The sequence below is a fragment of the Thermobia domestica genome, chromosome 3 (genome assembly GCF_964235325.1).
Source record: "Thermobia domestica chromosome 3, izTheDome1.hap1.1, whole genome shotgun sequence".
Lineage (NCBI taxonomy): Eukaryota > Metazoa > Arthropoda > Insecta > Zygentoma > Lepismatidae > Thermobia > Thermobia domestica.
Genome location: NC_137456.1, coordinates 321,034,890 through 321,060,801, shown reverse-complemented (window position 1 = coordinate 321,060,801; position 25,912 = coordinate 321,034,890). Strand labels below are relative to the sequence as shown.

At 35.4% G+C, this 25,912-nt stretch overlaps 1 protein-coding gene across 2 annotated transcripts in view; it reads left to right on the top strand.

The window, feature by feature from the left end:
* Positions 1 to 22,502, top strand: part of LOC145681158 (DNA damage-regulated autophagy modulator protein 2-like) — a 54,117-nt gene extending 31,615 nt beyond the window's left edge. Inside the window, exons 5-7 of one of the 2 annotated variants that reach the window (XM_081752611.1) lie at positions 6,228 to 6,348; positions 14,553 to 14,704; positions 22,337 to 22,502. In XM_081752611.1, the coding sequence (XP_081608737.1) occupies positions 6,228 to 6,348; positions 14,553 to 14,704; positions 22,337 to 22,396 (333 nt within the window). In that variant the 3' untranslated portion in view covers positions 22,397 to 22,502. Of the gene's footprint in view, positions 1 to 6,209; positions 6,349 to 14,552; positions 14,705 to 22,336 lie in introns of both variants that reach the window. The other variant, XM_081752610.1, reaches the window with a different exon arrangement.
* The last annotated feature ends 3,410 nt before the right edge of the window (positions 22,503 to 25,912 follow it).

The following is a 25,912-nucleotide window of genomic DNA, read 5'->3' as shown; positions in this document are numbered from 1 at the left end:
TAATGTAAGCTATTCTATACTATGTATATTCGCCACTAAAGATTATAAGATGTATTTGTCTAATTTTGAAACATTTTGAGTAAAATAAATAAGACGAAGTATACTTCTCATTTGGTAACACGTTTAGGCACTCAACCTTCAGAATATTAATACTTAACCTCATATATAAAACTGAATGTTGGTTTGTGCTATATAAATCCACAGTGTTGGCTTGATATACCTCTAGGTAAAGAACTATATGGAAGAGATCAAGTCTACGTAGAATTTTTAAAATAAATATTCTAAGGGAAGAGAGAATTCAAGCTTATGCCAAAAATTAAGTATTTCAGAAGCCTTCAAGTTACTCATTATATTACATTCATCAAAAGCTCACTCAAAATAAATGAGCACTGCCCCATGCATTTTTTATATATATAAAATTTAGCTTCTAAAAGGAGAAATGTGCTCTTTCCATGTAGGGAAAATGGACAATTTCTACAATATATTTTTTTATTTCCCATTTTGTAAACATTTTCAAAATAAGGAAACAGTCAATCCGATTAATAAAACGTTTTTGAAATTGTTAGCATTTAGATCGACCTTTACCATTGTTATTACACTTTTATAGAAACGTTTGTCCTAAAGGGAATAAAGGAATTTTTTCTCTTTTTTTTGACGAGAATACGGCTGCACATTTGATATTACTTTTTTTTTTGTCTATTCTTAGTTCTTGCATAATGGTAGTTTCTTATAATTAATTGCTATTCAAATACGAATCCTAAGGAGTGAAAAGAGTTGAAAAAATTTTTGCAAATAGTATACGTAAACCTATTCTTTCAGTGCGAAGACCGGGCATTTTATCATCGTGTTCCAAATATGGAGAAGAAAGCAGCGAGACTGAATCGAATAAAATTAACCCATAAACTGTTTATGTAACTTACGAAATTAATCACATTACTTTCGTAACTTCGCAATAGGCATTGGTATTTATTTTACATTTTCATTAACAATTAAATTATTTTTCTGAATTGTTTTGACGTAGGTCATTCAGCAAGTGAGTGAAAGATTGAGAGCTAAAGTGCTCTAAGTCCCAAACAAAATACAATGATAATAGCCTGTTTGCTATCGGATTAGTAGATAATGAACTTCATATTTAAATATAAACAATTACAAATGTTCCTAATTTGTACTTTTAACAATTATTTAAACAGTACAGTAAGTTTCCTTTCTAGTATTATTTTTCTTTCAGAAAAGAAAAGAGTGTTGTTCTCTCCAGATTTAAAAACTAACTGGACTCGGTAGAGATGTTTTGAATGCGCATAACTAATCAATAGTTATTTTTGAATTATGTCCACCATTTACAACCATTTGTTTCATTCCCTGCTTATGCTCAACAATGTTATTTAAAAAGTATGAAACACTGATATTATATATGTCTGTCACACTGTACATCCTTGTAATTATAAGGTAGGGGTGCGTAATTTCGCCACCGGCTGTTATTGCGAAGGTCTCATAAATGACGAGTTAAAAGGAATCATTATTTAGTCAGCTGTATCACACTACCTGAAATGAAGTACATCACCAGGAAAAGAAACTTGTCAGGAATAAAGGATAGCAACTCTTCATTCTTGTCATGCTGATCTTATATTATATGTTAGAAATTCGTCCAATTGTTAACCAAACTGAAATTTAAAATAACACAAGAATTATGTGAAATATAAAGCATAACTTCAGAAAAAGGCCATATACACAATTTAATTCAGTTAATGCAACAAGATTTACTTTTTGAGGCACACGATAGTCCATTTCAGCTGTAGCTCTGCAGCTACATTTCTTCCTTTTACATTTATCCTGGCCCCGCTGACGTTTACCAACGACACTTGTCTCAAGGAGAGATACTAGTACGCGTGAAACGTCTTTAATAGTGATAGAATTTTGCTTGATGACAGGAAACTCGTTTCTACTGCACAGTTTATAAATAGTTACATGCGAAATGGTAATGCGTTAAATATTCATTGCCGTGTGTTCCAAATACATGACTCGGAACATTTAGACAATCACTTTTAAATTCAATTATTGGGTTTTACCGGTTCATCAACCGAAACTGGGAGAAAATTCTTTTCACAAACTCACATCTTTCTAAGCTTTTTCTTTAAAACTTTCTTTGGATTTTATTCTCTTTCGGTCAATATCTTTTCAATGTATGTTACAAGCAACTTTTGTATCGTATCCTTCCTCTTCAGATACACCATATTCTGCACATTATTGCACGAAATTTATCACAGAGCACAAAAGTAAGCTCTACGCTTGTGATTCCTCATTTCCACAAACGAAGCATTTATCACTTTCACTACGTGTACAAGATTCACTGAAAGATGGTTGAATGTATTATTTTTACAACCGTTGCAGGTTTAATGAAAGATGCTCCACCAACGACGCATGGATCATATCAGCTTCGGGATTTGCTAGAGGTGGAGACGTAGAGTGGTAATTTGTCTCTTTTCTTCATCTGAACACACTCCTATTTCGACTAATTTAGTGTCATCAATACAATTTTCTAATTGTTTACTGTTAATTAAATCAGAAATGTTCTCTCCACGTTCAAGAACATGAATCTTATTTCGAAATAAAACTGACGTTGTCAGTCCTGTTTCAACTTTGCATTCAACCATTGGGTTATCACAAAGAGTTTACTGAATACCTTCATAATAATCCAATAGCGTAGTCGCTAACGCTCTTTGATGCGAAATGTCCCTGCTCGATTCCTGACGTGGATACTTGGTCGAAAGTGTGTAACAGCTCTTTTATGCCAGCTATCCTGAATAAAATTTATATTGAGTTTTATCTCATTGAAATCCGCCAAATACTGGGACAGCTGACGTTCTAACGTACAGGTTCTAGGTCGCTTCTTTCCGTCCCCTTTCCTCTCTTCTTTCACTTTATTCAGATAACGTGCTCAAATGAGACGCCATTCGTCATATCGGCGCATGAGAACTAGAGGAACGTAACTCCAAAAATGCGGTTTTCGTTTTCTTTATGTTTGGACATAATTTTGAAAGCCCTACTTGGTGTAAATGGAACACAACGCCATCTGTTATCCTTGTCGATCGTCTGTTGTAATGTAGCTCAATTACCATCTTATTAAAAACACATCTTTCTAAGAAAATAATATTTTTGTCCTCTCGCCTCTAAACTTAGGAATACGGAGTTACGTTCCTCTGCTTCTCATTTGACGATAAGTGACATGCTTAAAGGCATAGTTGCCGGTAATGCCCATAAATGTGTATAAATAAACAAAACTAATTTCATGAGAAGTCGCGAGTTTACAATAAATTTTAAAATCTCAAACCATCCAACCATTTTAAGTTCGAATATTCAGCTTCGGCCATGCAACATATAAATGTAACCAAGAAAGATCTCTCGCTTTTTCACCCACCAGCTTTGAACATCGTTATGTTACCGAAGATATACCTGAAAGATAAAAAAATAGTCCCCATCAGCATCGACCTTCTCCCAACTTTCCGGAAGACCACGAATTCCATCGCGGTAGAACTTGGTGGGCCGTGAAACGAAGAAGGTATCAAGTACATTTTGCACCTCTATTAGGGATTTGAAATGGCGTCCTATAAGGTGATTGTCCAAGTAATTGAACAGATGATTATTGGACAGTGCAATGTCCGGAGAGTACGGCGAATATATTAATATTTCCCATCCAAGAACTAGTACGATGTCCCGGATTATCCTAGCAAAGTTTAGCTTAGCGTTGTCTTGAAAGAGCAAGTCACCTCCTTGCGAATCAGAATTGCTGTCTGCAGACTTTTGAGTTTTTATTCAACACGGCTCAACTGCTGACAGTACACAGTTGCATTGATGCTCTGACCAGTCGGTAGCAGTTCCCGATGCACGATGCCGCGAACAGTCTACCAAACACAAAGTTCTTCCCAAGTTGATGAAGGTGCTGTCGAATTGTTTCTCCACTTACACTGAATTGCAGTCCCAGTGACCACTGTTCTCCTCAATTGCTGCCTGAAAATCTTCATTTTGTGCATGTGTTAGTCTTCCGGTACATAGTGCGTCTTCGACTGTTTAGCCACAGTCCTTAAGCTTGTTAAACCACCATTGCACTATCCGCGTAGTCAAGAAACGCTGAGAAAAGGACTCGCATATCTTCTGCCCGTTGCAGCGGCGTTGGATCCCAATTTGAACTCGCACAGCATACACGCCCTTACGATGTGTGGAGGTCTCATGTTCACTCTGTCCTTTCACAAGTTCACGGTGTAACTGAACTGCCACAACCAGGTAGTAGGTTGGACATACCCACACCAACAACTTACCTTCGCCCCTCTATTCGCTTTCAAGTCACGGTGTGAGGGACAATGGAAACCGACCTCCAAGAAAAGCGACAGAACTTTCTTGGTTCCCATAATAAATTCATGAAGGAATTTGAAATTAAAATGAATATCCCTTATATTGTACTGAACTAACGTGGAAGTTCCTATTCTACAGAGTGAAACCTAGTACATAAATGCCAATTTATCTAACTTTCGAGTAAACTGGGAAAGAAGGTTCATCACTCCTATGCAATTCGATGAAATGACAGATATCACACAAGCTTTACCTACTATGTTTCCGAAATCAAACTACCTACATACTGTTCTATAGCACAATTCCAACCCATTCAAACTAATAAATTAATTTTACCGGAAGCGGTGCTTACCATTATGTTCACCCGAGCCACTCAAATGAACACTTGAATATGGAATTTGCACATCAAAAAAATATAACAAAGAAACCTGCGAACTCGTATTGAATAAATATAAAAGTACCTAAGAAAGTTGTGTCGCTTTTGTGGAAGTCTGTTTCCATTGCCCGTCACACCGGGAGTTGAATGCGAATGAAGATAAGGTGTAACTCAGTTGTTGGTGTGGGTATATACAACATACCTGTTTGTGGCAGTTCAGTTACACCGTGAACTTACGGAAGGACGGAGTGAACATGTGACCTTCACACAGAGTCATAAAGGCGTGTATGCTGTACAAGTTCAAACTTTGATTGGAAGCGGAGCGGAAGATATGCCAGACCTTTGGTCAGGGTGTCGTGACTACGCGAAGAGTGCAGCTGTGGTTTAACAGGTTTAAAGACCGTGACGAAACCTCGAAGAAGCGCTACGTACCGGAAGACCAACACATGTACAAAATGAAGATCTTCAGGCAGCAATTGAGGCTAAGAGTGGCCAGATATGTTAGGAGCTAGGGCTACAATTCAGTGTGAGTTGAGGAACCATTCGGAATCACCCCCATCAGCTTGGGAAGCACTACAATTTGGATCGATCGGTCCCACATGATTTGACTCCGGGCCAGAAGGAAGCGCGAGCAGACACCTGTGTTTCTTTGCTGTCTCGTGTGAGGATGGAGCCATTTCTGGACAGATCTTGACATGTTATGAGCTGCGGGTTCTGTACAAAGGGCCATTGTGCCGTCATTATTGGTTAGTATTCCATAAACTGGTTCCAAAACAGCCGAAACTAGTACTGCACCAGAAGAAGTTCCTCCTGTGTGGTTGTTGGACTGTTTGCGGCATAGGGAACTGCTACCAGCTGGTCAGAGCATCAATGCAACTATGTAGTGTTAGCAGTTGAGCCGTGTTTAAAAAAATCAAAACTATGGAGATAGCAATTCTGAATCGCAAATGGTTCCTCCTGTTACAGGACAACGCTAAGCTAAACCTTTCTAGGATAATCCAGGACATCGTACTAGGCCTTGGATGGGAAATATTAATGCATCCACCATACTCTCCGGACATATCACTACCCGATTGTTACCTTTTGCATTCCTTGGATAATCACCTTAGTGGACGCCAGTTCAAATCCCTAGTAGAGGTGCAAAATACACTTGATACTTTCTTCGCTTCTTAAAATTGGCTTCTCTCAAATTACAATGTTTACAGAGCTCCTTTGTAACTATATGGTTGGCGTTCACATCTTCGGCGCGGATGACCAGGGCATGATTGCCCGCCTGGAGCTAATGTGGTTCAGTTTGCACGTTAAGCTACAGGTCAACGTTTCCTATAACATTGATGCTGAACGCTACACTAAATTCAATTCATATATAAAATAATAATTACGGATTCTTTTTTACTCAATATCTCCAGACGATTACGGATGTTGTTTATATTTTCAATACAAAACGTCTAATTTAATTTTTAATATTAAATTCTTTTTTTATCGTTAGGTATTCTTCTCTTATCAGATGTGTCCTGTGTATAATACAAATTGTGTAGCTCATTGGAGAACAGGATTCGCTTCAATGAGCAGTATATCTTGCGTTATTATGATTGCAACTGCTGTGGCGTCTGCTACAGAGTTTAAAGGTAAGTACATTGATTCAGATATTCAGTTGATTAATATCGACTTTATAATTATTTTGAAACCTAATTATTTGGGGGCTCAATTTAAAAAAACAACTTAAATTTCAAGTTTTATTTATTACATTCTTTGAACATTATATTTCTTGGTTAACTGAATATGAACGCTATTGCGTTGCAAAATTCCCTCAGCCGACTCGCCGACTCTAGGCGCCATTCTTAAATTACGAAGTGCAAACAGTAGTGCTTTGTCCTTTGTTCGTGGGAAAGATTCAATTCCCATCATCTTGTAAGATATTTCAGGAGTAGACCTCAGTGAACTGATGGATTTGGAATGTCCTTATTGTCATGTGATCATTTCCATCAATCACAAGTGAGCAGATTGGATGGATTCATAATGGCTGAATCTGGCAAAGTCAGTCCGCGCTATGTTATTTTTTAATTTAGGTATCATTTATCTACTTTTTACCTTACTTATTATTTTCATATTTTAGGTTCATGAATATTTCTAAACTTCAAAATAGTGCTAGTAAAATTATGAAAATTATTCTATAACTAATCGTTCATCTTTCCGTCCGTCCATCTGCTGATAGGGATCAGAGTAAAAGGCATTAAGAAATAGCGAGAATATACTTTTATGTCCCAACAATCGGTTCCATCTCCACCGTTACCTCTTCATTTAAAGGAAGAGTGAAAGGTTTAACCAGTGTTTATTTCGATATTGGATTTCAATAGAGGATCTACAAGATGTTGCCAGAAATTATTTTTCATAGCGATTTGTCGTATTCAGAATGTCTTCAATAGGTGAGGAGGAGATTAGAAGCAAAACTTATTCCTTCCATTGTAGTGTGCTGTCAAACAACTACGATTTCTTGGCAATAACAGAGACATGGTTGCATGAGGGTATCTTCGACTCAGAATTCTTTGATGCCAGATATTCACTAGTCCGCAGTGACAGAAAAACTGAGAATGGTACTGGAGGAGGGGCAGGGCCGCCCACAGGGGGGATGTATGGCGCAAGCTGCGCCATTGAGAAAAATTTTGGGGAGGATTTTACTCTACATTCCCACTAGCAATTTTACTGTTGGAATAGCATTAAAACATGATTTTGAGAAGCTAATTTTCAAAAATTTTCCGGGGTGAACCCCCGTACGCCCTGCTTCGTTACTCGATGAACGAAGTACCGCACAAGTAGCCGTATGAAAGGAAAGGTTGGTTCGTTTTAAGAGAGAAGGGCCGCCCACGGGAGGGATGAATGGCGGAAGTTGTGCCATCGAGAAAAAAACTGGGGGGAATAAAAAAATTGGGGAAGAATTTTACTCTAATGTCGAATAAGTAGTTTCGCTGTCGTCAGAATAACATTGGAACACGATGCGATTTTTTTTTAAATCTCGAGAATGAATCCCCCTACCCCCTACTTAGAAACTCTATGAATGAAATACCGCGCAAGTTGCTATATGAAAGGATGGCGCCAAGTTCTGGTGAACAACAGTTACAAACACTCAAGGAATCACTTTCAAATTTAGATTTGAAACTTGCCTATGTTGTCTGTTGAAAATTATAAAGTAGTTTGACATAATTGTGAGCTAGTGGTAACCATACAGACAACAGCCAAGTTTCAAATCTAAATTTGAAGTGAGCCAGTGAGTGTTTGTAACTGTTGTCAACAAGAACTTGGCGCCTATTTTTGTGATTTCAATTCTTTTTAAGGCCACTCGTACTTGGCTCTTTTACAGGAATGTTTTTTGTTGGATATCACTTCTTTTTGTAGGCTAATTTCGAGGATAACATTTTCTTTTGGTATCAAACTCAATAACTTGTAACTTGCGTCTTACTTTTCATGTACAAGGGAATTATATCAATATTTTGTAAAGAAAAAAATAATACTACTAATTGTAAAAAAAAATACCTGTGCCATACACAGTGTGTAGAAGTTTTTATGCCCTTCAATATCCTTATAGAACATATTTAGTATTGCACACTACCAAGACTACTAATAAAAGTAATGCCATTTTTATAATTACTATTGCCACTACTACTAAAACAAGCATTCTATAATACTACTAAAGGAAATAAAAGCAACAACAAAAATAACAATTATTAGTACTATAAAAACTACTGCTACACTGGGCAATTGTTTTTAGAAAACTTGAGTTTTGAGGAGGGAAGAGATTATTAGTTTCGGGGGAAGTGCGCCATCAGCTTTGGGGGGATGGACACCCCTGGGGAGGGGTAATGCTTGCAGTACTAAAAAATAAAGGATGCTCGATATATAATGATGACATAAATAATGGCGTAGACTCTCTTTTGGTGAAAGTAAGTGGGGAGAAGGTAACAATATATATACTGTATGTGTTGTGTATTTTCCGTCATTTGTAAATATGATGAAATATTTCAGTACATTGAATAGAAGTGTCAACCAGGCTGCACTCTTCTTATACGTGGTGACTTTAATTTACCAGACATTAAAGGTACGGGTTTCGATTTTATGAGCGCCGCTGGCAGTATACATGCGTAAATAACTTCACTCCATTAAACGACTTGAAAACATTCATTGATGAACAGAATAGTTTTAAGTATAACACTAGATTTGGTACTAATAAATGTAGATAATGTAGTGGTTGAGAGAGAAGAACCCCTTGTACGTACTTGCAGAGGATACACATCAAACAGAACAATAAGGTAAAGATAAAAAGTCAAAGTAAAGTACTGGGTTATAATTTCAGTAAAGCAAATTACAATCAACTGTATCATGAATTGGGAAAGATATAGTGGGAGATACTGAGTAAGTATACTGATGTTGATGGCGCTGCCGAAAAGTTTTATTCCACCTTATATAATATCTTTGACAAATGCATTCCGAAAAAGAAACAGAGCACGGGGAACTATCCTAGCTGTTTCACGCTAAAAATTGTAAGTAAAATTAAAATAAAAGCTCGTCACCACAAAGCGATAAAACTCAGAAAATCAAGTATTTACTAAACTTCGAAAAACGATTAAGAAAGATTTACAAGTCGCATACACAAACTTCGTTAGGGGAGCGGAATATTTAATCCAAGATGATACATCTACGTTTTGGACCTTTATTAAGAGTAAAACGAAGCATTTAAATGGTAATGTATTGTGATATGAGGATAAAGAGTTAACATGTGATAAAGATATAGTAAATATATTTGCAGCTCACTTTAAATCAGTGTATACAGATGGAGCACCAGTGCTAGTTGAAACAAATGATCAGACATTAGTTGAAATGTATGAGAAAATTGATATGTTACAAATAGTGGTAATAGAAGTTGACGAGATTCGAATGTCAATCAATAGAATAAAATCAAAGTGTTCGATAGGTATCGTTGAAGTACCACCATATGTAATAAAATGTGAAGAGAGTTTCTTATTACCTCTACACATTATATTTAAACTAATATTTCAAGCCAGCACGTTTCCAGTTAAATGGAAACTTACAAAAGTTTGCTAAAAATCATGACAGTAGGAAAATTCAAAATTATACAACGGTTTCTATTCTAGGTTCGTTTGCAAAGATATTTGAAAGTTTAATTTATAGGCGCATTGTGAATCACATTAAACCAGTAATATCGGATTATCGACATGGATTCGTTCCTGGCAGATCAGTAACAAACCTTACTGTTTTCACTGATCATCCAGTTGATACATTGAGGAGTAATAATCAAATAAATATAGTTTATACAGGTATTTCGAAAGCGTTTGATGAGGTAAGCCACTCGTTGTTAGTGAATAAACTTAAATTTCTCAACTTTTCTGATCAGTAAATTGCTCTTATGAAGTCATATTTGATGAACAGAAAGCAGTATGTTTCTTATAAATCCTGTAGATCATTCAAGTACAGTCAATTTTCTGGAGTCCCACAAGGATCTAATTTAGGGCCTTTACTTTTTATAATATTAATTAATGATTTTCCTAATTGTATGAAAACGTCACATAAACTCTATGCAGATGATCTAAAATAATATAGGAGAATTATAACAGCACAGGACTGTGCCAGTTTGCAGGAAGGTCTAATAAAGTAAATGAATGGTGCAGGCGTAATTTGTTAAACATAAATACAGATGAATGCAAAACCGTGTCCTTCACTAAGAAACGGAATATTGTTAACCTTCAGTCTAAGATAGATAGTAAACGATTAAAGGGGGAACAAATTGTCAAAGATTTGTGTTCAATATGTGATAGGAAACTATTGTGTGAGAATCATATAACTCCAATTTAAATGACGCGAACAGGAATCTTAGATTAATTTTGAGAATGGGAAGGGAATTTAATAAGTCGAATGCTTTTCTGATATTATATTTTTCTTTTGTTAAATCAAAATTAGAATATGCGTCTATTAAGAGGAACCCCCCACACGAAGAAAAATTCTAATAGAATAGAAAGAGTTCAAAATATATTTCTGCGGTTTCTGGTATACAAGAGAACAAATGTCTTCCCCATATATGAAAATAGCATTCCTCTTAATGAAAATTTTAACACAATGTCTCTCAATCACAGAAGAGTGTTAATGACATGATATTCTTGTACAAAATATTAAATAACAAATTAAATAGTAAGGATTTGGTCTCTGCCTTTCATCTCAGGGTACCCAATGGAAACATACATGTGGGCAATAGAAATGTCTTTCATTGTAAGAAATCTCGAATAAATGCAATAAAACAGTCACCAACGTGGAAGATGAGTGCAGTGTACAACAAACGGAATAAATGTGAAAATGTTCAGGATATACACGGTATGAGTCAGGGTAGATTTCGATATTACATTACAGCTACTCTATGTAACTCTGATATGAACACTAACTGTCTAGAATTACTCATTGTGTTCTTCTTAAATAAATAATTTATTCATCTTACGAGAATAGAAGTGGTGGATTTAACAATAAACTGTACATGCTTCTGTAGTATATTTGTATTCAGGGTGTTCAGATGTAAAACAATACCGACAACTTTTGAAAGATGATTCCTGACACCAAGATAAGACAAGAGGTATAGACCAACCTTGAAGCACAAATGCTTTCATTCGGAGTTATATGCTGTCGAAAACATAAAAAAGTAAACTTTAAAGGTGCATAGCTCCAAAAGTATGGGATCTACCATAGTCAGGTCAAGACTTTACTTAGGATCTGGTATGTACCGTATCCAAATATCTATGTTTCAGAATCCTGAGGTATAAATGCTTCCGCACATTTTTTTATTGTGGAACAAGGCTCGGCAACTTGCAATCCTCTTGGATGTGTTTGCAATTCACCTGAAGGGCGTCGGTCCCTTCTTGCCTGTTAAACAACGTAGCAATCGCTATCTACTGTAGTTGACCTTGGTCAGTCCCTACCTTTCTTTCTCAGAGCATTGTCTGCTGTTCAGAATGTTTCCAATGCAAGAGAATCAATGCTGTGGGCAGCACTCAGCTCCTGGGTCACACCTTACATACTTAGTTCTTCTCCCAGTTTTCCAACGATTCCTCGCCTATGAAGTCACCCAAATGCCTCTGGGCCATGCTCTTGTAACACCACCATAATACACTTTAATAGCTCTCTAAATTACACGTACTATTGGATACCTTACATTAGTGCTTTATTTTGTGGAAGCAGAAATATTCGGCGCTACGATCACCTGAAGTCATACTATACAATATCTTGCTCTCAGTGCACATACGGGAAATGCCTGATATGATGCCAAGCTTTCATTCATTTCCACCGGGTATAGAATGTTTTGTCTTTTTTATGTATTACATTCTGAAGTTTTGCATATCATATGTAATAATTCCAAACAATGAGATTGTAATAATGAAACCCTTAAGTAGGACATTCATAGTTCCAGTTTCAATGAAGAAACAAGCGTGTAAGCAAAATATGGTAGCATATTATCAGTGTTTGTCTGAATAGGAACATATGGATAAGGAAGGAATGGAGTGGCAGTATTGTTAGTGTTGGTTTCAATAGAAAGGTAAGGGTGGAGACGGAATCTGGCGGGAGTTTTACCATTCCCAGTTTTAATAGAGAGGTAGCGTATTCTTAGCACGTTGAATTCAAATTTAAAAAATATTAATATATTGACAACCCAGTCACTCAGTGCCTAATTGGGGATGCAATTTGAGTGATACTGAGCGCCTTCCACTCACCATCTAGAATGAGTGGGAATGATCTTATATTCATGTGCGAGAGGTTAACTTAATTATCATATACTAAATGGGGATTAATACAAGTAAGAAAACAGTAACTTTCAATTAACGACAATTATATTTCTCATAGATAAAATTTATGACTGTAAGTGTTGTGATGTATTAATTACGGATAATCGGAATATTTGCCAGACGAGTATCGCTACAATCGAGTATTGAGCCTTTGAGCCCTGAATAGGAGTAACACATACCTGATGGTTCTGATGATGCTCCAATGATGACCTAGGTGATGGATGTAGTTCCTCCAAGTTGATACTCCCAATTAGTGGTTGATGTAGACGAGCATTGAGTTATGGAATACTCCCAAATGCTAACGATGACTCGATGTTCTCCGTGGATAGAATAATGTATTCTATGATGACTGTCCGTTGACTGTCATTTGACTGTCCCGCTGTCTTTGACTAAACTCTCAAAGACTTGATCATGTAGACTACTAAGGACTAATTCTCGCTGATTCTAAAAGCTGTTTCAAGACTCTCGAAGACTGTGTCGAACTGACTGTTCACTGCTGTCCCAAACTGACTCTCAACAACTGTCCCAGACTGACTGTCCTGAAGACCTCTCGTCTCCCAGTTTTGTTCAACCTGGTCCTACTCCTCTCGTCTGCTGGATGACACGTGCGACCCCCTTTCACTTGGAAAAACAAATTCTTTCCATGTGTCAAGACTCAAAAACTGCAACTCTCGACACACTCTGATTTCTCGATTCTAAGCAATTTCCTCATATCCGTGAATGTGTGAAATGTTCACAAAAGCTTACAATCTCTCTTTTCGTAATGTACAGTATTTGGCCTATGCAAGGATTGACGCATTGTCTGCATTACCTTCCTGCATTGCCAGACTCTCAACGAAACATTTTATTTACATCATTACGCTGACTATTGAATAATAATATTCCGCAGCTTGCATTATACTTAATTCGTAACACTTAATCACCTTAACCTTAATATTTTATAAACCGCAATCCTTGCAACATAAACATTGATTAAAAATAAAATTAAAATTATACATAATTATTGACTTGAAAAACGAATACTGCCACAATATCTAAACCTTTATGAGCTGATGCCACTATACAGGCAGACAGACGAACATAGCCGTCCTATGAAACTTCCTCATACAGTGACTCAGTGGTAGAGAGCTTAACTTCTTCGAGTTGCTTCCCTTGTTTGATTCCTGGTCAGGTAAGTTGTGGTGGACAACATCGTGACAATTGGTTTACTCAGGGTACTCCTACATTCGCATTTCACCGATTCTTCCCTTAATCACCAGTCTTCCTTCTCTCAACGAGAATAATCGTGGAACGTTAAACTGAAAGATTTTAGTTCATTTTTCATACATAATTTGGGATTTCAATTACAATAATTTAATTCGTTTTCGCACCGATGAGATTGAATATAGTATATTTCCTCTTTGCTGAAGCGCATGCTCCTCTCTGAGTTATAGGTAGAAGAAATTTCTGTAGCAGGTAGACGTTTTCAGTATGCCTAGTGTCGGCATTGAAGCATTGAATGAAAGCTCACTGTCTCGAAGTTGTGTCACTTCTCACCACTCCCAAGTACAAAACCCAACTGTTTGGCCATAACCCAGGAGAGTCGAACCGAATACAAGAGCGTCCCGAAAGTCCCCGAGTTCCCGCCCTGTTCACCTTATTTGATGATAAAAATACCACGTACATTACTTTACTCAATGTCACAGTCAATTTATAATACGAACCAATAAAATAATTAAGATCGAAGCAGTGGAGAGATGAATGGTGGTTATTAAAGGCATGTTAACAGTTTGGTAGTAGTCATACAACCATGAATGGAGCTCTTAAAAGACCTAACTACATTATAGAAACTCGTGTAGCTTACCATTGTTCGTTCGACAACGTGCACGTTGCTCCGTCTACTTCCCCTACTGCTTGTTCTGTTCACTGAAAATCAGAAAGCAGACTATAGATGACATAAAGTATGGAACTGTGAATTAGTAACATAGTTCTTGATTTTACTTTTATTATAATTTCAGGGAAAGACCGTCTTCATTGGCGACCTGAGGATGGTGGGTGGGAGATGCATGTTGTAAGCAGTATAGCAGAGTGGATTATGGTATTGTCTTGTGTGGCCTTTGTGACTACATTTGCTCCAGATCTTAAAAGAACGCATGTGGGAAGGTTAGAGGTAAGCTGTTTCATTCCTTGAGAACCTGCGTTCTTATGTTGCAATTGAGATTTCGCATACGGTCTTTTCAACTTAGTGCAAATATACGTGTATTACTAACAAAGAAACCGATTAAAGTGTGACCCGAAATTGTGGACGAGCTTATGCACGAACGAAGTGTTTTTGTGTATAATTAAACACATTAGAGGGGAAAATCCATAATCTCAACCGTTCCTGAGATATAGAGGAGTACGGAGAAAGCTGGTGCTCTGATATTCGATAAATTTTCGCCTATGTTGCGAGCGAATAAGTTTGAAAATTGCGTTCAAACGTTAAGACAGATGCACCAGAGGGAACAAAAGTGGTGTTGAATGTTGAAGTGAGGGCTATGAGGAATAACAAATGCCCTTGACACGAAGGACAAAATTGGGTGATATTACTTGCTAATGTATACATTATGGAAACTCTTTAGTTTGTAGAAAATGAGAAACGGTGATTTAAAATGTATTAAATTATATTATCAAAGGATCAGAGGCATTATTACGTGAACAAAAATGCAAAGTCGGATTCTCTGCAAAAGTGTTGTAGAAAAACAGATAAGATAATATAAAAAATAAACACATATTATTGCAAACTTAAGTACGACAGTGAATAGTTGTGGGCACTATAAGACGCAAAGTATGAATCAATAAATAAAAATAGTATCTTCCACTTAAAAAAACGAAAATCTGTACGGTTCGGATAATCGGTTCCGATCGGTTAATAACTGTATAAATTATAAATGTTTGGAAAGTTCGTACGGCTACCGTTCTTCTTGTTTTCATTCCAATTGACTGATGATGCATTTATTCGATTCAGCGTCTCAAGAAACCTATACATAGACACCTTACACGCCTATATCAGACAACAATGGACCTCCGTTTTTCGCCTTTCCCCTCCAATGCATTCTTTTTATGGACTCTTCAGTTTTTTAACCCTAATATCTAACAAGACGTATTACTACAGTTTCGTGGATGAAGGGATTCTTTATTTTTAAACATCTCTTTTACTTGTAGTATCGCTAAACACTCAAAAATTCGCAAAATATAGGAATACAAGCCTTCCCCTTGTTCCTCTATATCTCAGGAACAGTTGAGATCGAGGGTTGTTCCGTCTAATGGGTTTAATTGTGCACAAAAGCACTTCGTTTGCGCATAAACTCGTCCACAATTTCGTGTCACATTTGAATCGGTTTCCTTGTTTGTATCTAATAAATTTAAATAACGATGCATTGTTTGGTAATACGTACTATGTACATACTTTTAAATTAGTAGAAAGTTTGAACATTCAATCATTGAAAGCTTCGTGTTATTATATGGTACGTATTCTTCATCAGTTCACGATTCTCAAGATTCACACGCACTCAATTATGCAACCTGAAACACAGGAAAGACATTTGGGTTGTAAAACTTAAGATGACTTCTGCTATAATTGTTCCTGACATCTTTCCTAAGTAGGTCTATAAAAATTGTAAACAGTCAGTGGAAGTTGACTTGTAAGACAGAGTAAGACTTGTATAGATCATATTTTTAAAACACCGAAGTCGACACGTCACATCAGCTGTGCTGCAAACAAGTATAACTGACTCATTAGTATAAATGTTCACATTACAATGCAAAAGAGGGGAAAATATCATATGAAACAAGAATTATGGATTATACATTATTAAATGAAGAATTGAAAAAATGTAACTGCAATCAGATAATACAGGTAATACAGTGTGTTAATAGTGCGACTTGGGATTTCATCCAAATGATGAAAAATTGTATAAGTAATTCACGTATTAACAATAAAAATAAAAAAAGTAAATATTAAATATCTTAAAATAAAACCATGGAAAACAAAACGATTAGTCAACTCTATAAGAGAAAGAGATAGATTAAGTCGTTTACTAATAAGAAAACGATTTAGAATTTAAGGAATATTATAGAAGGTATTGAAATAAAATTTACACAATTAATATAAGAAGTTAAAAATGACTACTATAGAAAACAAATTATATTATATAAAAACAATGATAGTAAATGATGGAAGGTAATAACAGATGATATTATAGATAAATATGTAGAAATAAATGAACTAAACACTAAAAATGTTCTAGTAACGTATGAACGTGAACCAATGTTAATACTTGAAAGTTTTAATGAGCATTTTTCCAGTGTTGGCAACAAGAATAGTTAACAAAGAGATTGATAAAATAAATTTTACTTTGAATTCCCAAACTAAAGTAATAAACTCTAATTTTTTCACTCCAATCACTGAACAGCAAATTGAACGCTTTATAAATGAATTATCACCAAAACAACATCTCGTATTGATGGATTATCAGCAAGTGGATTGAAACATACGAAATCAAATATATTAAATACCTTTGCAGTATATCTTTAACCTAAGTCTAGAAACAGATGTATTTCCTGATGATTTTAAGACTGCAGTAGTAATGCATATATATAAAATAGGCTCAAAGACTGATCTTAATAACTATAGACTTATATCAATCCTCAGTAACGATGCTAAAATGTTAGAAAAATGTATAAAGAGAAGATTATTTAATTTTCTTGAAGAAAATAAATTCTTTTCTTCAAATCAATATGGATTTCAAAAAGGTAAAAGTACACCAGATGAGATGTACAAGTTAACAGAGATTGTTTCTAAAAATGTAAATAAAGCTGAGAAAGTAATTGCAGTTTTCCTAGACCTAGCTAAAGTATTCGACACAATATCACACAAAATTTTCTCTTAAATACACTAGAAAGATGTGGAATAAGGGGTATATCGCTATTGTGGTTTAACAGTTATTTGACAGACAAAAAACAGGTCGTCGAAATAGGTAATTTTCAAAGAAATTATTCATATGTAAAACAACTGTCACACAAGTAACTGTAATAGGTACAATATTATTTTTAATCATATAAATGATTTGTGTAATTTAAAAATGGACGGACTTATACAATCATTTGCTTATGACACCTCTCTTATATTTACTGGTAAAACACGGACAGATGTATTCAAGAAAACTGAAGCAGAAATGAAGAAAGTGAAACAGTGGCTTGATAATCATCAGTTAGTATTACCTAGGTAAATGCTGAAAAAACAGTTATATAACTGATATATAACAGGTATATAAAAGGTATGTATTTAATTTTTGTATCAAGGGCCACAAAATTTTTGAACAGCCCCAAAATCGAGCTTTCATATCTTTCGCGGAATAAGTACATCATATTGAGTAAATTGTTAGTTTTGATTTGGCTTTATTACGTGTAGTTTTTCACATATAAGACGTACAAGAAAACGTTTGATTCAATGAAATATATTGAATTTTTTGTATCAGGTGCCACAAAGTTTTCGAACAGCTCCTAAATTGAGTTTTCATTTTTTTTTTGCTGAATAAGCTCATCATACTGAGTAAATTGTTAGTTTTTGTTTGGCTGCACTATGTAGTTCTCAAATTATTGGGCATACAAGAAAATGTTTGATTCAATGAAATATATTTAATTCTTTGTATCAGGGTCCACAAAATTTTTGAACAGCCCCTAAATCTAGTTTTCATATTTTGTACGGAATAAGCGCATCATACTGAGTTAAATGATACTTTTGGTTTGGCTGCACTGTATATAGTTCTCGAGATCTAAGGCCTTAAAAATTTTTAGCCTGAAACATATTGGATCTTCTGATTCAAAAAGGGACTTGAAAGTAGACTAGATAGACTCTATGACTAATTTTCAGTGTTAACGCTTTCAAAATTATATTTGCCGAAGATATTAATATATGTTAAACAGAATAGCAACAAAAGGGATGTACTAAAACATGTGTATAACCAGAAATGTGACAAACAAAGATTTTGAAATTAAGGTAACGAGCAAATCTATAACGCAATATCAAACATATTACAGGGCTCAGAAGATCTATAACGAACTTCCACTCCGAATCAAAGAGGAAAGCAATTTCAATGCATAGAAAGGTTAATTTTACAGTGGTTAAAAGAATCAAAATATTTAAAAGACTATTGTTAGCTAAAAGTAAGAATTATATACCTCATGTGTTGTGGTAAGAAAACAAATAAATAAAATATGAGAATCAGGCTCCCACAAAAGCATTTGCTTATGTGAACCATTTTCTGTCTTTTCTTTATTCTTTTTTAATTAGGAATACAAAAAATTCGCAATATAGAAATAAGTGCATTTAATTAATCTACCCAACACCGGAAGATAGACATAACTTCTGAAAGTCCAAAGTCCTATGATCTATAAATATTGGATACTTTAAAGGGAATCTAGGAAGTCCGATTTCCTTTAGAGAAGTAATAGCACTTACTAGTAGGGAATCTTACTTGCTAATTTCAATACCAGTTAATTTTTCCTTATACTTTAATTTTTAATTCCATTAATATTTTGTTTATTGTTATTCTGTATAATTTAATATGTTCCATATAATAAATAAATATAATAAAAGTGGTTCTCAACCTAACTTCTATCTTGACCCACTCGTATGAGTGCAAACCCAAGTGACTACGAGCCCAGTTGAGAGAGGTGAGTGATTGCGAGAACAGTCGGCGAAAGTGGTCGGAAGCGCGAGACCAATTGAGGCAAGTGAGCGCAAGCACAGTTGAAAGGAGTAGGCTCGAGCGCAAACGAGCCTAGTGCAAAATGTTAATCTATGGTTTTTGTCCATGCGTTGTTTTGCTCACGCGGTATTTGCATGCGCTGTTTTTAACCTTGCGCGGTTTTTATTCATGCACTATTTTTGTCCAAGCGGTATTTGCATGCACTGTATTTGTCTACGCGGTATTTGCATGCGCTGATTTTGTCCTTGCGCGGTTTTGTACCTGCGCTGTTTTTGTCTCTGTATATCTTTACCTAAGAAGAGTGCGTAAATTATGCAACCTGAAACACAGTAGAGACATTTGGGTTGTCAAACTTAAGGGACTTCTGCTGTTATTATTTTTGACTCATCTTTCATAAGTATGTCTATAAAAATTGTAAACATTCTGTGGCAGTGATTCTCAACCTATATCATATCTTAACCCGTTGATGTGAATGCAAGCCCAAGTGACCGCGAGCGCAAGAACAGTTGAGGAAAGCGGTCGGAAGAGCGAGCCCAATTGAGGTAAGTGATGGCGAGTCCGAGTGGGCGCGAGCCCAGTTGAAAGAAGTGAGTTCGAGCGCGAGTTAGTCTAGTGCAAAATGTTATCTATGGTTTTTGTCCATGTGTTGTTTTGCTCACGCGGTATTTGCATGCGCTGTTTTTATCCTTGCGCGATTTTTGTTCATACAATGTTTTTGTCCACGCGGTATTTGCATGCACTGTTTTTGTCCTTGCGCGGTTTCTGTTCATATGCTGTCTTTGTCCACGCCGTATTTGCATGCGGTGTTTTCGTTCTTGCGCGGTTTTTGTTCGTGCGCTATTTTTGCCACGAGGTATTTGCATGTGATTTTTTGTCCTTGCGCGGCTTTTGTTGATGCGCTGTATTTGTACACGCGCTTTTGCGTGCGCTGTTTTTGTCCTTGCGCGGTTTTTGTTCAAGCGCTGTTTTGTCCGTGCGCTGTTTTGACCGGATACCATCGATGACGTGGCAACTAGGTATGAAAATTTCTTCGTAGATCCACATGAATCATGATTACATTAAGAATTTTCAAACTAATTAGATATCCTGTTTGTTTCCTTTAATAAACAAGAACAGTCTCGAAGGCTTGATGGCTTGAAGGCTGATGACTTGAAGAATCCAACAGTTTACTAAATTAGTATTAGAAAGCTTTCATTTTTGCAATGAGATGCGATAATTAAAATAATTGAAAATAGCAAGCGGGACGGTTACGGGAGCAACACTAAATTCTTTCCGAGTCGATAAGTAGTGTGTAGTGGTTGTAAATCTGTGGATGAGTAGAGAGAGAAGAAGAATGACAAACAAGTGTTTGTTGCGTAATAAAACACTCTCTGTCTAGATACGATGGTATATAATGACAAATAGGCTATTTTTTTTAAATTACAGTACACTTTGTTTTCAAAGAAAAGTGTTTTTTAGAATTTAGTTAACGGCTAATGAGAAGTCAAAAATAGCAAAAGAGTTTCAAAATAAACTAGATTTAAGGCTATAAGAATTTCATAAATTTGTATCGCTAATTGCCTCTCCAAATACGCTAGGCTGAATTGGCATCGCTGCTAATGGCGCGTAAGGGTGACGTTGTCAGATTTCATTTCCTTTCCTATACAATTATTACGTGTAACGTTTTTTGTGAAACACAGATGGGAGAACAAAGTAAAGGGTTCAAACCGAAAAGGTGAAAGAATAAGACTAAAAGTGAAAAGATTTAGATTGACTTGTATATGAAGAAACAATTTAAGTACAAAATAATGAACCACTGTATGTAGAATCATGCTTTTCTACCATAATTATTCAGAAACATCTTTTTTCTTTCTTAAAGATACCCTAGCACTTGATTAAAAAAGAAATTTTTGATTACCAATAATATTTCTCCCTAGCATCGAGTGTTAGACAACCTCGCGTAAGTTTCATTGGGTATTGAGGAAAAGAGGGTATGCCTTAAACGTCAAGAAGTTTGAGCCATTCAGTAAATTTTATTTTCGTTTAACTAAGATATTGACCAAATACAATGCATAGGTATTATCGTACTGAACAAGGGAACACATTTACGGTTAAACTCTCATGTGTAGTTTCCGAGAACCTCGAGAAAACGTCCTTTTTTTCTGAGTAAAATGCATGTCATTCGTTTGCCAAAATACTTGACGCATTTGATTTTCGTTAAAAAGTATATATATGTTGCTAAACACACTTTTAACAGATTGTTCATCTTTTCCTGGCGTAAAGAATACACATAATCTTTACGCAGATACTATTTGTAATGCATATTACATGTCACCAAAGATTTATGTAATTAACTGAATTTCAGATAATGCATCTCCATTAATAAGAAACTGGTATGTCATAGAAAATAATTCTTGAAAAGGAAATAAAACATTAAATTAGACATGTTTATTCAGAGAAATCCAAAGTAGAGAACTCAAATATGTACTTGAAACTTTTCAAAACACGGCCGTTCTTTAAGCAGTTCACTCCCAACGACCGTTCCCAACGTTTCCGCCGTATTAGGAAAGCCTCCTGGAATGTACTTTATGGGATGGTGCACAAGCTTCTTGTCGCGTTGTTCTCAATCTTATTTATGCTTTGGAAACGACGTCCTTCCAAAATGATTTTAAATTTGTGAACCAGGAAAAATTCTGCTGGGGTTAGATCCGGAGAATACGGTGGATTGGTCATAACGAGCGTCTGATGGATGATTGTCAGATAACTGTGGATGAAGAGCGAAACGTGAGTAGGCCCATTCGCACGGTGCATCATCAAAGTGTGGTTTTCCCACAGGTCAGGCCTCTATAGGTACATATACATATAGCCTAATACAATATTCTGTTCTAAGAACTTTGGTCGTGAATATTCCATATTTTTAAAAGAAAGAAAAGGTTTCTTTTGATTTTAGGGATATTTCTTTCCTACTCATTAAACATTCAACTATATCATAGACTTAATGTCAAGAAAACTGAAAACAAATTTTTACATTTTACAAACCAATGCATAATTATGTTTCTTTCCTTGTTTAGGTTACATTCGACCCCATTGAAAGCAGTCCCTTCTTAAGGAATGATGATGATGATTCTTGAGTCCGTGAGGTTGTAGCTTGACTTGAAGAAAGAAGTATTACGTTACATTATAGAAAGTATTTTTATTTTGTTGTTTTTTTCTGAAAATAAAATATTTTTATACCAATTAGCATCTTTTCTTCATACATAGAAATTCTTACTAAAAATACCATAAGTGTTTATATAGGCTATGGTATCAATATTTGGGTTTTGTCTATGTATCGTTTTGCTATTTGTAAAGGATAATTAAGTATTTTCACCTGTGTTGTAAATTTATAGACCTCGAGGTAGCGATCAGTGTGCACACTCAAAGGCCCATAGTTCGAAATCTCTTCTCATAGATCCTTACCTATAGCGTTAGCAACACTGTTTGCCAAGTTGTTCATTTTATGGCAAATTCAAGTCATTTTCATTGGGTGTCAGCTAGTAGAAAAATATTGTAGCTATTAGCTAAATGTTGGCCAATTGTACACTTTTAATTAGCAACTTCTAGCCTTTCGTCTTCAGCGGAAACAGAATATTTATTGAAATAAAACTTCTTTAACAAAGAAAAAGAAAACAAAATATGACTTCCTTTAGATTGCAGTAGTGCAGTTTTATATATTTTTACTTTACAATGTAGGCTATCTGATATACTGTAAGACTTGATTACTTTGCACCTTCAAAGAGTTACTTTGCAAAAATTTGAAAAGAGTTTCTCAGTTCTCTGTCGATAAAACTATATGTTATAAAGAGAAAGTTTCAACTGCTACCGTAAGATAGAACACCTAAACGTACATTGGCTATAATGTTGGCAGTGAACCCTAAAATATGAACTAACATAAATTGGCTAGGACAAGGTGTCTCAAAGGTAACTATGTTATTATCACAGTTAGAACAAAATGTGAGAGGGGAAACCCTATCCAAATATGATGTTTTCAATCTAAAGTGCAGTGTTAAAAATACTTACTCAAAAATGAGTAAAATTGACTCAAATTTGAGGACGTTTTTCTCATAATAGCTCAGAATATATTGTTCTGAAAAGTCAGGAAGTGTGGGTGTTGAAAATATAAGAAGAATATGTACTCAAATTCGAGTAAATATTACTCAGTTTTGAGTAGAAATGCTTTTAAAAGCGAGATAAAATTGCCTTAAATAAAATGAGAAACTGCTATTTCTATAAAATAACGAGAACATACCGGTATCTTCTGAAAAATGAGAAAGTAAACCGTAAAATAAGATGAATGCAATCAACATTGATAAACTCTCTGTTCAAAAACTAGTAATGTTCTCCTCACAATTGAGAACATAAATACTCAAAAGTGAGTAGTAGGGTATTCGAAATGATCAGATAGCCGCAAAATTGAGAAACACACTTTCTCAACAATTGAGAATATTTAACTTCAAATGTAAGAAAAACTCTTCTTAAAAAATGAGATGTGTTGCTGTTTTAAAAAAATGAGTAAAAAAGTACTCAAAAATGAGACTACATTAGTATTCAAAAATGAGAAAGAAAGTATTTATTCTACTGCGTTGGTGGCATAGGGAAATTCCCTGGAACTAGAAAGGTAGATTACTCTCACACTGCACTAGACAATTTATAGTAAGTACGCCTTCTACCTACAGTTTTCCTCTTAAAAGTTGGAAAATAGAAATAATTTTTTAAAAATGCGAGTACTTCAAAAATTACTTCTATTTTCCAGCCTTTAAGATGAAAATGTCGAACATCAACATTAATGTGCAGAAGGCGTATTTACTATAATTTTTTTATAACAGTGTGAAATTTATCTATCTTCGTAATTCCGGGGAATTTTTCCTGTGCCAGCAAGGCAGCACAATAAATACTTTTGTTTCCTATTTTTGAATAATCTAATTGTTAAAGTACTTTTTTTACTTAATTTTGAATCTTCGAGGTTACGTATTTATGCTGAGACCTGTTTGTTTAAATAAACAGCATAGATGAGAATTTTAATTCAATCAACACACAAGTTCCTTGTAACTTCAAGTTTTCATTATGTTGGTTTACGTAGTTTTAAACACGTGAGTCGGATGTGGTGGACAAACTTCATGTGCATTGGTTTTCTCGATGTATTCTCGTTTCCTCCTACTTTCTTCATTGCATAACTTCATTAGTTATCATTTCCTTTTCCTTTAACCTTGAAACATAATCGTGAGACTTTGCACTGAAAAAAACTTTTATATATATTTGTTCAGTTTTATTAAAAGACAATATGTTTGTACATTGTATTTTTTATTTGTCAAACAATAAACTAAGTCTATACATTATATACTTCACACATATATTTATACACACTCGAATATTTACATTCTTTATACAAATTCCTATTTCTTGTCAAGTATTCAGTTAGACTTCGTAACAAATGTCTTTAATAAATAAATTGCTAAATACTTGACCACAATTATTATAACAATATACCTAAGACAATGATACATGAACATTCCGAATATGCCTACAAAGCACTATGGCAGATATAGATGTATGTCCACAAACTGTACATAACATGAGTACTACTAAATAATTACAAGGTTATATCTGACAAAATATCGTATACTACAGAAATAAAACTGCACCCGCATTACTGTGAAGGCTACTAGCCTGCAACTTTGTGAAAAGCCTTAATTTGAATTCCTGAATAACAGAAGACACTTGTGCTGTGGTAAATTTTGAAGAAAATAAAGCATTTGTTGGAAAACAGTGTGTATCGATTACTAATGGACAATATGAACGGCTATATTCGAGATCCTCCCAAAAGCTTTTCATTTCCTATAAATGTGTTTGTGCCTTCATCTTCCTAGAAACAAAGGGATTATGCAATTAATAACCACAGATATAAAAATCAAATGATAGACTTGCAAATCTCATTCTTGTATGGCGATGTCTTTAATAATATTAGTGTTTCTACGCTCTAACTCTCATTAGTATCAATTGAAATAAGAAGATATAAAATCTTGTAAAGACAGGAAAGAAAATCACACAATATTTCTTTAATTAATATTGAAACCAGAAGCTGTAGTAGATCTACCTCTTAGTGTTTTAGCAGAGTGATTAGAGTGGAGACAGAATATATTCTAGGGACGCTTAATCGATTAAAAATATACAATGTGAGCTTAGTGTTTTGGCTCTATATAATCAACGTTATAACCGGAAATGGTTTATTTCTATCACTACAAGTAGGTGGATCACACCCATTAACGAACTCCTCTGAGATAACTATTTAGCAATTGATTGCAGAAAACAATATTAAAATTATCTTTGGTTGAAGCGTTATCGTGCGGAGTAACGGACGTACTAAGCCAGAGGTGTTTACCCTCGCAAGGGCATCCTCATCCTCAAATTCTCTCGCCGATAATGACGCGAGGGCGATGACAAGCTTCGCCAACGAGGGCGAGGGCCAACTGTCACTGCCAGGGCGAGGGCGAGGACAAATTCCCAACACGAAGTCGAGGGCGATGGACAACTCTCTTCGCGAGGGTGAGGTTGAACGAGGGCGAGGGCCATTTCACTGCGAGGGTGAGGGTGAGTGAGGTCGGAATAAA